The sequence below is a fragment of the Idiotropiscis lumnitzeri genome, chromosome 12, assembly GCF_059441095.1.
Source record: "Idiotropiscis lumnitzeri isolate Australia: NSW breed Sydney's pygmy pipehorse chromosome 12, RoL_Ilum_1.0, whole genome shotgun sequence".
NCBI classification, from domain to species: domain Eukaryota; kingdom Metazoa; phylum Chordata; class Actinopteri; order Syngnathiformes; family Syngnathidae; genus Idiotropiscis; species Idiotropiscis lumnitzeri.
In genome coordinates, this window is record NC_142402.1 from 22,171,130 (window position 1) to 22,184,263 (window position 13,134).

At 50.5% G+C, this 13,134-nt stretch overlaps 1 protein-coding gene across 2 annotated transcripts; it reads left to right on the top strand.

Moving 5' to 3' along the window:
• The first annotated feature begins 1,729 nt into the window (after window positions 1-1,729).
• Window positions 1,730-13,061, top strand: wdr33 (WD repeat domain 33). 2 transcript variants are annotated; one of them, XM_088310899.1, is made up of 21 exons: window positions 1,731-1,988; window positions 3,191-3,413; window positions 4,426-4,494; window positions 4,754-4,858; window positions 4,927-5,022; window positions 5,669-5,820; window positions 7,259-7,356; window positions 8,001-8,127; window positions 8,797-8,951; window positions 9,014-9,092; window positions 9,198-9,308; window positions 9,811-9,905; window positions 10,597-10,683; window positions 10,764-10,900; window positions 10,999-11,151; window positions 11,218-11,724; window positions 11,802-11,859; window positions 11,964-12,234; window positions 12,298-12,446; window positions 12,525-12,704; window positions 12,801-13,061. In XM_088310899.1, the coding sequence occupies exons 2-21, from the start codon at window positions 3,210-3,212 to the stop codon at window positions 12,926-12,928; spliced, it is 2,961 nt and encodes a 986-aa protein (XP_088167025.1). In that variant the 5' UTR covers window positions 1,731-1,988; window positions 3,191-3,209; the 3' UTR covers window positions 12,929-13,061. The 2 variants fall into 2 exon arrangements, with proteins under 2 accessions (XP_088167024.1, XP_088167025.1); XM_088310898.1 differs by having other exon boundaries at window positions 1,730-1,988; window positions 10,999-11,724.
• The last annotated feature ends 73 nt before the right edge of the window (window positions 13,062-13,134 follow it).

Consider the following 13,134-nt stretch of genomic DNA (forward strand, 5'->3'; position numbering starts at 1 on the left):
GTACATACATGTCATATATCCTACAATACTTGTGCCACTTTATGTGACATGCCTAATGGGTAACTGTTGTCACGTCCTAGCTCACATGTCTTATGCATGTGACATAAGTGCTCGTTTACATGTGTTACATTACATTGTGTCATACAAAGTGCATCTTATGTGTTGCATGTCCCGTTTGTAACATGCATGCTAGTCTTACATGTTACATGATGTGGTTGATCTGAGATGAGATAAGATAAGAAAACGCCACTTCAGCCAACTCCTGCGGGGGCATTTGTTCTCAGGCAACCAGGAGTCATTCAGCACAATGTCCCCAGCGTGTCCTGGCTCGTCCCCCCCGGTGGCACAAACACGTCCAGCTCCACGTGTCCACGCACCCGGAGGTCGCTTCTGGACCGTCAAGGTCGCCACACCGGTCGCCGCCAAGGCCATTGTGCACCTGTGACCCCTTTGCTCCTCCTACAGGTGGTGAGTCCATGAAAGGCGTTTGTTTGAAAACCTCTCATTGAATAGACATCAAAGCTTGACATTTTTGATTTGGGATTCATTTAAGAGATTTCAAATAATAATCTGCCACGATTAATAACAGCCAGGGCGCCAGGATTTTTATCTCTCCTGGCACTAAAGGGGGCTTGACTGATACTTAGTGGGGCTGTTAAAATAATGAATGAATGTATTTTAGAATATCAAATAAAAAGCTGGAGGGCCTTTGTAGCTGGCGCTAGTATTGCTATCAATCGGTTGCCATGACAACTACAATGTGCAATGTTTGTTTGCGTTTGTGATTGTATGAATGTGTATTTGTTTCCAGATGAACCTAGATATGTATGGTTTTCTGTTCAGTATTGGTCGAATTATTATTTGGAATGTTTTGTGGGTTATTGCTTCCGGTTTGGGGTCGCGTATGCCGGATGGCGCGGAGAGTTGGTCAGACGGAGAAAGAGAGAGAGTGACGAAGAATTGTATCGTATGGTGGACTTATATTTGATCATCCACTACTGGTTTACAAAGGCGCTCACAGTATGTTATTTTCTTTATTGATTGAATGTTTGTGTCAAACAGATTATTGCAAATATGTATTCATATTTCGAATGTTCTTTTTAGTTTTCACGGTGTTCCATAATGGATGCGCAATAAAACGATTGTGGACATCAGTACGAAGCGCGGTTCTTGACCGGAGTAGATACAGGCTGAACTGGTGCTGCACAGATTTCCGGCGGGCTTTTACGACCCCCTCGCTGCACCCCGGGGAGCGCCAGCTCTATGTTAGATTAGGCCTCTTCATAATTAGATCGGTGACTTGAGCGAGGCCGCTGTGCTGCTGGGACTTTTGCCAGGCTAGAAGGAAAGGTCATAGCGCACACAGCGGCCAAGCTCAACTCACCAATCTAATTATTATTAAGAGGCCAACATGATAAAAAAATAAAAAAATAAACATTGGAGATCATTTTTTAAATGTGTACATATGGATTTACTATGTTTCTCATTGATATAAAGCTTGATGTTTTCTTTTCAATGGATTCCAAATTGGTGTTGTCTTGCACAGTATTTCGTTTTCAAGCTCTTTCTACATTCAAACTAAAACAAATGAGTTACATTTTGAGGTTCAGTTTGAGAGTTTGCCTCAACTATTACTATTATTATTGTTAATGTTATTATCGGTTCCTTTCGAATTGACAAAGACTTTCCGTTTTCAGATTTCACTCAGTTCGGCGTCGAGCGGTTTCAGTTTCCGACGTCGCCGTGACGTCACGGTCCCGCTCGGATGTGGGCGGGGCGTAGGGCATGGACGCGACGACGTCACGCTCCATGTTTGTGCCGCCGCCGCTCGTGTTAGCTGCCGGCTAAAGTGGCACCAAGTGGACCCTTTCGATCCGGACCTGTGGTGGCGAGTTGTGAGGGAAGCTCGGCGGGAGGAGCCCGCAGCTGCTGCCCGCTCACTCGCTCGCTCGCTCGCCTGCGAGCTTAGCTTGCCGCGGATACTTTGGGTGAGTGGCGACGAGCCTTCGAATTGGCGGGCCGCCTTAGCCTCGCGGGTAGCAAACGGGACAAAAACGAGCCCGAGAGAACCCGCGCGCGCGCTCGCTCTGCTTGTGTCCGAATCAAAGCCGTTGACAAAGATTTGCAACACGCGCTTCACACTTTTGGACGCCAGCGGGACGCTTTTACTCGCACTCGGCTTGTTTACGCGAGTGAGCCGCTTATGCTAACCGCGCTAGCTAGCGAGCTAGCTGGCAAAGCGCATGGCTAACAATGAGGCTCACGAGCAATTTGTAACATTTGTAGCAATAAAAACGCGTTTAAATTCATTTAATTGATGATATTTGAACTTAAACGTTTTGCATTTACCCGTCACCGATGAAGTGAATCCTGACGTTTACGTACTTGTCTACTCTGTATGCAAGTTAGTCGAGGTGCAGTAAATCACAACTAATCGAACATCAATTTAATTGCCAACCAATTTGTTCAACAATTAAATGTTTAGAGCTAACGTCGAGCATGAAATTGTTCAAATGATGATTTTGCTAAAATGTTGTCATCAACCTGCAGAACAAACTGGGAATTGACGTCACAACGGTCACCAGGATCGTTGTGACGTCAATACATTGCCGCCTGAATTTGATTAATAATTCAGTCTGATTCTTTTTCCACCAATGCTATACTGGCTGTCTGAATATTGTGAATTCATTCCTGGTGGTTTAAAAAAAAAAAAACACTGGAGGTTCTCTCTTTTTTTTTTTTTTTCCTTTGCATTTCATGTACTGATCTGTCAAACTGCCACAGTGTAGCACAAACTACTGGAAAGGAGGACTTTATTCATGTCTGATTTAGTTTTTTTTTTTATTACTATAAATATTTTTGTTTTATGTACCAGTTTCTGGTTTTGACAGTCTTAAGTACATAATACTTTGAAATAAAGCCGGTATCGGTACTTGCGGATCCCTAGTTTAGTCTTCTTCTCAAGAAAGCTCTTTTTCAAACGGCTAAAAAGTTTGAGTTGAAAATAAGTTTGTGCGGGTCCAAATTTTAGAGGTTGTTCGAATGTTGAAATGTTATCACTTGCCCTGAATTCTTCTTAAATTGCGAAAATGGAACGTTGTAAGAGCTGTCGGTGTGGGATCTCTCGCACTGAATGAGAGGCGTCGTTTACATATTTGCAAGCACTTTTAAACAGCCATATGGTATGCAGGCCCATCGGGTGTGTCGACATGGCGACCGACGTGAGCTCGCCGCAGCGTTTCTTCCACATGCCGCGCTTCCAGCACCAGGCGCCGCGGCAGGTGTTTTACAAGCGGCCCGACTTTGCTCAGCAGCAGGCCATGCAGCAGCTCACCTTCGACGGCAAGCGCATGCGCAAGGCCGTCAACCGCAAGACCATCGACTACAACCCCTCTGTCATCAGATACTTGCAGGTAGGCCTGCTGGGCGCCCACCTCAGTTGAATGGGACACGGTGCCCGGCGTCCCATGGGGCTTTTGGGGGCGGGGGCCGGTGCAGACGCTGGTATTTGGCACGTAAAAATGCAGACTCGCGCTTACTCGGCCGATGAATTTGGAAATAATATTACATTAATGTGACCCGATGGCACTGCGCCACCACTTGACTCCCATCCCCTGAAATGCATGCATATCCATTTCATCCCCAAGCGGATGTGGACTGATAAGTACGTGTGTTGTTGTCAAACAAAATCTGGACAGTTGTAGAGATGAACGATTGATCGTTTTGGGGACCGAAATCGCGGTCTCCGTCAACGCCATTACAAGATTGTCAAAGCTGCGGCTTGTGCCCCACGTTCACAAAGTAGGTGACGCCAACCAGAAAAAGTGTTGGCGCTATCGCTCGTTGTCCCGAAAGTAATTTCTTTCACCGCTGCTTGAATGCTAAGCGCCAAGCCAACTTGCGGAGCAGCTGTATGAACTTTTTGTGTACTACATGCACGTCCGTGCACAGACCGAGGTGGCGAAGGAGGAGTGGCTAAACGTGCTAATGGCTAAAGTGAAATACAGGTTTGACCCAAATAAGTGCTTAGGTGTACAGTCGACTTCTCACAAATCTGACTCGAATTGCGTTCGGGCGATGAACTGAATTGTTGTGTCGAAACATAACCTAAAACGGCGTCTACGTTAGCAATTCAGCAGACGCTCTCAGACCGAAACACGGAAACAGATGACGTCATCGTGACAAAGGGGTTCGATGTCAAACGTATATGAAATATTTATTCATCTGATCGATAATATTTTGCACCACGGGGTACTGAGAGCCGCACACTAATTGGTCTCCAAAAGATAGATTTGAATTAATTAAGCTTTGCTAAGCATCAATGACTTGATTGACATGATTCTTGACACATGAATCCAAAACGATACTTGACAGAAAGTCGTTTTTTTAAAACTTGAGAAAAAACTCGTGTGTTTTTGTGGACAGAATCGTCAGTGGCAACGAGACCATCGCGACCTGCGAGCCATCCAACCCGACGCCGGATGCTACAACGACGTGAGTCTTGCTTTCTTTTTTTTTGTCGATGGTGTTTCTGCGTGACATTGACGTGAACATTTTCAAAGGACAGTGACAATATAGCCTTAAAGAAACAATGAAAAAGTCAAATAAAGTGGTCACGTATTTGCATCCCATATCAGTCAGTTTTGAAAATGATTATTTGCATTCCTTTCTTCCGAAGCAGGACAACAACGCAGTGTGTGCCTTCTGTTGTGAGCAAACAACGTGACTTAACGTGTGCGTTTGTTTCCCACAGTTGGTCCCACCTATCGGAATGCTGAACAATCCCATGAACGCCGTCACCACTAAGTTTGTGCGCACCTCCACCAACAAAGTCAAATGCCCCGTCTTTGTCATCCGGGTGAGTTTGTGACGCTCGCGCCGCCCGTCGATTGGCAAACAAATGGATTTTTTGTTGTTGTTGTGCAGTGGACTCCTGAGGGGCGTCGGCTGGTGACGGGCGCGTCCAGCGGCGAGTTCACGTTGTGGAATGGACTGACGTTCAACTTTGAGACCATTCTCCAGGTGAACATGCGTGTTGCTCGTCCAATGAAGAAGCTACAATACAATTCATCTGTTCCCGCTGCCCCCGAAAATTGTGACGCATTTTATTAAAAAGCATCAAAGGTTTGACGCACGTTCGGTATTTCATGTTCACAGCTACGTCCCGAGCAACGCTCGATTTATCTCCGCCGTGCTGCAATGGAAGGGCGGTTTAGGTCATTTTGGGAAATAAGCGCAGACTTTCAGACTCTGCTGTTAAAATATGTAAATAACAGACGCATGGTCTATTAAAATGAATGATTGACGATTTTGATTGTCGACGTCACGGTGATTAGTTGACTCATCTTGGCGGCAGAGACGAGAGAGAGCGGCTATTCTTAACATGGTGTTGCTAATCGATTTTTAAAAATTACTTTTGACATGGATGCCTATTTTAAGCAGTTGAAATATCGATTTTCTATGAATATTTCCTTTCCTCGTAGGCCGTGTGATGTAATTCTCTTTTTGTTTAGTTGACAGTCAACTCCACCTTTGAGTGGCAATAAACAGCTTGAAGCGTCCAAAAAAAAAAAAAGAAGCCATTTCCCCCATTGTGTGTGATTTTTGAGCAACAACTTGTTGTTTTGCTGAGTCTGTCGCTGTCTGATGTGGCGTTTTGTGACCTCAGGCCCACGACAGTCCGGTGCGCGCCATGACGTGGTCCCACAACGACATGTGGATGCTAACGGCAGACCACGGCGGCTACGTCAAGTATTGGCAGTCCAACATGAACAACGTCAAGATGTTCCAGGCGCACAAGGAGGCCGTGAGAGAAGCCAGGTTTAAACCCAATCTCCACTTTTCCCCACTCGACCGTCTCTCATGTCTTGTTCATGTGTGTGCGAATAAAGTGGCGTCAATAAAGGCCAGACCGGCGCTCTGTCAGCCATCAATAAAGTTGAGCACGCTTGACACTTCCTGTATATGAGCGCCACCTAGCTGCGAACGCGTGCGCGGCTGGGACGGCTTGTTCTCCCCAAAGTGACCCACTCGTTCGACTCTCTCGACCACAAAGCAGTCCTCGTTGCTTCGGGGCGCTTTTGAACACCGACCCAAACTAAAAGCTGAAACTCCAGACCGCTGCCCGAAACCTCAACCGCAGACGTAAACTTGTATCTGATCCGAGTCCTCAAACTCGACTCTCAGAAATCGGACGGGCTTGCTTTCAGCCGATTAATGGTCCGCGAACATGATTCTTGATCTTTGAACTCGGTACTCAGCACCCTTGAGCCCAGACCTGATCTTTCAACCCAGAAATGAACTCGGTCCTCATCTTAGACATCGGTGGGACTTCCATTGATGGTCCACAGATTACGATCGGACGATTTCCGTGGAAAAGTCCGATCGATCGACTGCATCTGTTGCTTTGCAGCCTGCGGCCAACTGGAGGCCGGCCTGTGTGCGGTGTAGTGCGGCACACAAACCACTGACGGACTTTTGGGTGGTCGGTTTGAAGTCATGTCCTGGTTTTCGCTAGTAGATGGGCTGCTGGTCATTTGAATAGAATGTTTAAAAAAAGAACGGATTCATCAATGAGGGAAAAAAAATTGTGCGATTAATGGAAGATGGAATGAATTGTCTGTGGGCATCTTTGAATTGGAGCTCTTTGCTAAAGGCGTGAGAGGTGTCAGGCAGGTTGCGTGTGGGCAAGCGGGACTTTGTTCAAGTGCTTCTCTTCAAAGGTGACGCTTGATGAGAAGTTTGAGAAACGTGCGAAACATATTCCGACGCATTGCCTTTGGCTGTGCGTGATTGGGCCTTCCTTGCCGGGGTCTTCTTTCTCTCCTCTCCTCTTGTGTTTTTTGGAGCGATGATTGAGCCACGCAGACGTGTCGTTACGGCCGGCGTCCAGCAGAAGGGAAACGTTCGGCGTAGGCCGGCGTACGATACAATACAACTTTTTTTGTTTGTCGCCTGTAACAAAGGGCTTGACTTGCCGTCGGAGATGAAGTAGCCCAAGTTTGTCTTGGAATGGATTGATTGATTTGATTGGACAGCTTCCTCACAACAACATTGTTCAATGTTTTTCCAAGTCCCAAATCAAGTTTCCTGTGATGAGTTTGAAGCGAATAAAAGTCTGATCCACCGTTGCAGTTGTTGTGTTGTCATGTGGTCACCGAGGAAACCAGTCTCCCGCCACCATGGACCCTCAAGCGGTCCTCAACTCATCAACCCTGGCCGAGGCCTTGACGTGTCACTTCCTGTGTGTCCTCCCTAGTTTCTCGCCCACCGATAGTAAGTTCGCCACCTGCTCGGATGACGGCACCGTTCGGATTTGGGACTTCCAGCGCTGTCACGAGGAGCGCATCCTTCGAGGTAGTAGACCACCTTTTTCTTTTTTCTTTTTCTTTTCTGTGCGTTGCTACAACTGGCTAGCTCGTTTTACGCCCTTTGCTTATAGAAAGAGCACATGATCATTTTTCGAAACATGTTTCAGATTTTTTGATTTTGTTCCTCCTGATTCCGAACAAGATTTGAAGCTTCTCTAGATGGCACGGTAATGCAGTCAGAACTCCATCGCTATTTTGCTAGAGTGTCATTTTTTAAATTTTTTTCCATTGTTTTGTGCCATATTTTCCTTTTATGCTTTGCTCTTGTGGTCTCAAAATATGTTCACTTAAATGTGTTTTCAAGACAATAGAAAATCAAAACGTGTATTTCACGGCTTTTCTTTAATTGAGGTGGGGGGGTCTCGAACGTAAGAATCCCGATGACGGAGGAGGGCAGAAATTGTGCAAATGTCTTTTTGTGTTTGGGGGGGATTGTTAATTAAATATGTCCTGCACTTTTTCAGCTTATAAAATCTGCATCCGGGCCGAACTTCCGAGGGTGTCGCCGGCCCCGAAAAGTTCACTGAAATTGTGAAAAACTCCACCAGGATAGGCGACGCTTGTTCTGTTGCTCGTAACGCAAAGAATGAAGTTGAAAGTTTTTTCTCTGGGTTTGTTTTTTGTGTGCAGGTCACGGCGCCGATGTGAAATGTGTGGACTGGCACCCCACGAAAGGTCTGGTGGTGTCCGGCAGCAAAGACAGTCAGCAGCCCATCAAATTTTGGGACCCGAAGAGCGGCCAGAGTCTGGCAACCCTGTGAGTGAGAACATCTCCGACACAAATTTGCTCATCATCATCTTGACGCCGCCGCACTCTCAGCGTCACTATTTGCTCTTTTCATCGAAGCACACCAAGATTCACGTCAAAGTTGCTTTTTTTAAAAAAATTTTTGACGCAAGCTTAGTTGACACGCAGGCCAGCCCAACTCGTCGGCGTCACTGTGGGAAACAATTCCGGTAACATTTGAAATGTTTCTCCTGCTTAGCTCACGACCCGAACTGCAATCCGCTCTTCGGGGCGGGGTGCTCCCCTCTCCATTTTTTTCACTTTCCATTTGTATTGGTTCACTTGTGGTTTAGTTTACTGTCTAATGTTGACCAATCCTGAGTTCAAAATGGCTGCTTTTATTTTTGGAGGCGAGGGGGGGGGGGCCTCGACCCGCTGTCATGAATTCGAGAATCTCACAATGTGCTGTCCGCACACAACAGCATGAGGCTATCGCTCGATTTTGGGTTCACTTTTTATTCATTTTTTGGCCTCTGATTTTGAATTTGAACAAAAAATAAAATCTCTCCACCGATGGACTCGTCCCAATTGGCTTTTGTGGCCGCTGTCATCCGCAGCCGAAGAAAGCGGCATGGTTTGTATTTGCAGTCCATAAGCATTGTTGGTGTGATGGCGCATGTGTGACCTTTAACCCCTCAGCCACGCCCACAAGAACACGGTGATGGAGGTGAAGTGGAACAGCAACGGCAACTGGCTGCTGACGGCGTCGCGCGACCACCTCTGCAAGCTCTTTGACATCCGCAACCTGAAGGACGAGCTGCAGGTGTTCCGAGGACACAAGAAGGAAGCCACAGGTGAGCCAGCGGCCCAAACGAGGAATCGTGAAATGCGCTGAAGCTCTTTTGCGCCTCCTCAGCGGTGGCCTGGCATCCCATCCACGAAGGGCTGTTTGCCAGCGGAGGCTCCGACGGTTCGTTGCTCTTCTGGAACGCCGGGTAGGAGAGACGCCGGCCGGGGGGCTTCGCCGGCCGGGGGGCTTCGCCGCCCGCTTTTCTTGTGGACGTCTCAACGTGTGTGTTTTTGGTGCACGTGTGCGTCAGGGTGGAGAAGGAAGTGGGCGGCATGGAGATGGCGCACGAGGGAATGATTTGGAGTTTGGCCTGGCACCCGCTCGGTCATATCCTCTGCTCGGGATCCAATGACCACACCAGGTAGACGCGACTGCAGCACGCTTACGACATGGTTGCAACATACGAACTACATGGGTGGAACACGGCTGCTCAAGAGCGATGTTGCCTTTCCGCAGATCGCGTTGGCTGATATTTTGCATTTTTTGCACACGTCTTTAATTTGCCGATTGATCGCCTACGCAAAGCGGAACAGTAGAATTTTGCCGCCGCCTGTCCGTATGTAACACTTCCTGCGCCGAAAGCCTCTTGGCCGCTTTGTGAGAGTCTGCCCGTCGACACCGGTACCCATTTCCTTTGTGGTCCAAAACGGTCAATTCGGTGACATTTCGTTGTTTCGAGTGCGCTCGTCGATCCCGCCCGCCTTGCAGATGTTTGGCCATTCGCTCCTTTTGTTGTTTTAGGCTAGAAAACGCCACTCGATGTTGCCCAAAGTCTCGTCTTCTGAGCACATACATGCGTACCTCGCCGAACATGTGCTCTAAATTGCTTACTACAAAAGTGACTGTGTGCTCCTGTTTGTCAGTAAATTCTGGACCAGGAATCGCCCCGGTGACAAAATGCGGGACCGCTACAACCTCAACCTTCTACCTGGCATGTCGGAGGACGGCGTGGAGTACGGTCAGTCACGTGACCAATTACATCTTTGTTGATCCCGATACGGGAGTGTGTTGCTTGGTTGCGTGGCTCCTCACCAAATCCGTTTGTGGCCGTGTGATGCACTTCACGTCGGTGTCGTTGGCGTGGGTGAGCACCGTTGCACGTGGGGCATTTGGAGCGGCGGAACGCAGGGCGAAGCGCCGATAATCTGCCAATGGGCCAATTAAATCAATTGAACTTTCCTCACACGTGGCCCCGCGGCAGCCGATCGGCTTCAGGACATACTACTGCGTCCGGCACAATCGGCGGCTTTTGTGTGGACATTTGAGGACCACGGAGGGGAACTAATCATCGGCGTCTGTTGTCACAATAGCGGGACCGAAAATACCTCCGCGGTCAAACGGCAGCCAATGAAGCGAAGCGGAACGCTCACCCGCATTTGGTCTGAACGACGCATCCGCCTGTTAGCTTTCTGGCTAATGTAGCATACCGATTAGCCGCATGGCTAAGGCTAAAGGAGGAGCTCCTCCAACGTCTTGATTTGTGTTAACGACCAAAGCAGGAACGCAGTTCAATGTCCTGTTTAGGAAAAAAGAATGGAAATTTCCCCCCATTCTCCTCTCTGAGTCCCCCCAAAATTGAAAGAATCAATCGGTTATCAAAATCCTCCTGATTAATGGTGTAGCCGTGCGACAATGTGTGCTGATGACAGATGACATGGAGCCAAACAGCATGGCCGCCATCCCCGGAATGGGAATTCCCGAGCAGCTGAAGATCGCCATGGAGCAGGAACAGACGAGTGAGTTGTCTGCGGAACACGTTAAGCGTTAGTGACCTGTTGAACAAAAGAATAAACAAAGCGTGCCGCTTTGCGTCCAGACAAGGAGGCGGGGCCAGAGGAGATGTCCATCCCGGGACTGGACTGGGGCATGGACGAGGTGATGGGCAAGGACAACAAGAGGGTCCCGCAGAAGAAAGTCCCCTACGCCAAACCCATCCCGGCACAGTTCCAGCAGGTCAGCTCGTCCGTGTCCATCACACAACTCGCTCACATATTCGCCGTCATATTCTGAATGTGGGGAAACCGGGACGCCGCACGCCCCCTCCTCTGCAGGCCTGGGCGGAGAATAAAGTTCCCTCCATGCCTTCTGGAGACGGCCCCAAGGAGCGCAAGGTGGAGCCCAAAGTGGACGGCAAGAAGAAAAGTCAGGTGGAGCTGGAGCAGGAAATGGCGGCGCTGCAGTACACTAACCCCAAGCTGCTCGAGGTGAGTGACGTGGGTGGCGGGCCGCGTGCAGGTGGCACGTGCTCATTGGCCGCTTTCTTTCCGCAGCACATGAAGATAGAGCGCGTTAACCAGAAGAGCTCCGACGGCTCCCAGCAGGGACAGGGTCCCATGCCCCCCTTCTCTGGCTCCGCCGGGCAGCAGAACTTTGCTCCTCCCCCGCCCATGGGGCCTTCTTTCATGCCCCCCGCGCAGGTGGGCGCTTCATCTGGGCATGGGCAGGGCATGATGGGCCCGCCGGACATGCAGAGACACCCCGCCCCTTCCAGGAACATGGGCGCTCAGGGACCCCACAACATGGGGGCCGGAGCCAGAGGAATGCCAGGACCTCACGGGGGCATGATGGGGCCCCCTTCGAGAGGTATGGGCCCACGGGACCTACAGGGGCCTCCGCCCCAGGGGGGCATGATGCCGCCGCCGCCACCTCAAGGAAACATGATGGGACCTCAGGGGGGGATGATGGGCCCCCCATCCAGGACACATAACAACTTTGGGATGGGGGTGATGCATGGCCCCCCGCCAGGAAACATACAAGCGCCCCCCTACATGCACCAGGTGAGCAACGTTCCGTCACGCGTGTGATGTGTCGATCTGACGTGTGCCCCCTGACCCGTGCTCTTTGGTGGTTACAGGCTCAGACTTCGGGGGCCCCCATGCATGGGAGAAGCCAGCAGGGCCCCAACAACAAAGGTGAGTCGCATCCTTGGCCTTTCTGTGAAATGTTGGCAAGTCTCACCTCGTTACGTGTCAAGAAGCATACTGAGTGAAAATGTTGATGTTCCGTTCTCCGTCAGACCCCCGGGGGCCGGGGCCCAACCACCACATGGGACCCCCAGACCGCCAAGGGACAGGGGGCCATGAGCACTTCTGGGGAGACAGCCAGCACAAATCGCAGGACTTTGACGGGGGCCAGGAGTTCCACGGCCGAGTGGAGGAGGCCTGGAGACCCGGACCTGTCTTTGCGGGGGCGGCGGGACACAGAGTCGCGACGGGGGCCGCCAATTGGGGTCCCGAAGACCGCCACCCCAGAGACTCAGGAGAGTTCAGAGGGCGGCGAGACGACAGGTGAGCCAGACTAATTCCCCTTCGGGGATTGAAACCCAAACACTGAAAACGTCAACGGTTCAGGTTCAGAGGAGCCCCAGGACGGCCCGGAGGTCGAGGCTACCCCGAAGAGTACGCGGGCCAGGAGGAGGGCTTTGATGCCCCCGAAGACGTAAGGGGCTGGGATGCTGGGGTCAGGGGCAGGCCCAGAGGCGGGGGGCTCCCCCGAGGAGGTACGCTCACACTTTAAATTGGTATTCGGGGTCCCGGCCAACCGCGTGCGCTAACTGTGTGGTGTGGGGTGTGTTGAGGTCACGACGGCTACCGCGACGGACCCCCCCTTCATGACAACGCGTCCCCGGGGGGCCGCGAGCGATCGCTGTCCCTGCAGGGGATGGACATGGCCTCACTGCCGCCGCGAAAACGACCCTGGCAGGACGGCCCGGGAACTGCCGACCCCCGAGAACGAGACGGACCGGGCATGGACGCAGGTCACCTTTGAAAGAAAGATTTGAAAATGTTGATTCCCGTGCTTGAATTTTGAAGGGTTGAAAGCATAACGAGGCTCGCGTATCCTCCGCCCCCAGGCCGACCTCCTCAGCGGGACGACGGCACCTACGGCCCGCCCGGGCGGGGTGCTCGGGGCGGCTGGGGGCCCGGCCTCAGGAGAGGGGGGCCCCCCCTACGTGGTGCGCCAAGGGGCCGCGGCCGCTAAACCACAACCGATGTGATCACGGGACTTCATCAGCCGCCAATTTTTTCTTGTTTTTTTTTTTTGTAATAAATTTCTATGTTTTGTCTTTTCACTGACTGGACAATAAACACCCACGTGGAAGCTTTGAATCGTGCTCGATGACTTGATTGTTTGTGTCATTCGTGGGTGATCGGGACGGGCTAGCTGCAGACTATGAAACTGTTCCT

What these genes read in the sequence shown, in the direction of transcription:
- wdr33 (XM_088310898.1), top strand. Translation starts at nt 3,210, where the DNA reads ATGGCGACCGACGTGAGCTCGCCGCAGCGTTTCTTCCACATGCCGCGC. An exon ending in GAGGCCGTGAGAGAAGCCAG is followed by an intron (nt 5,821 to 7,258) that starts GTTTAAACCCAA and finishes TGTCCTCCCTAG; the next exon opens with TTTCTCGCCCACCGATAGTA. An exon ending in CGAGGAGCGCATCCTTCGAG is followed by an intron (nt 7,357 to 8,000) that starts GTAGTAGACCAC and finishes TTTTGTGTGCAG; the next exon opens with GTCACGGCGCCGATGTGAAA.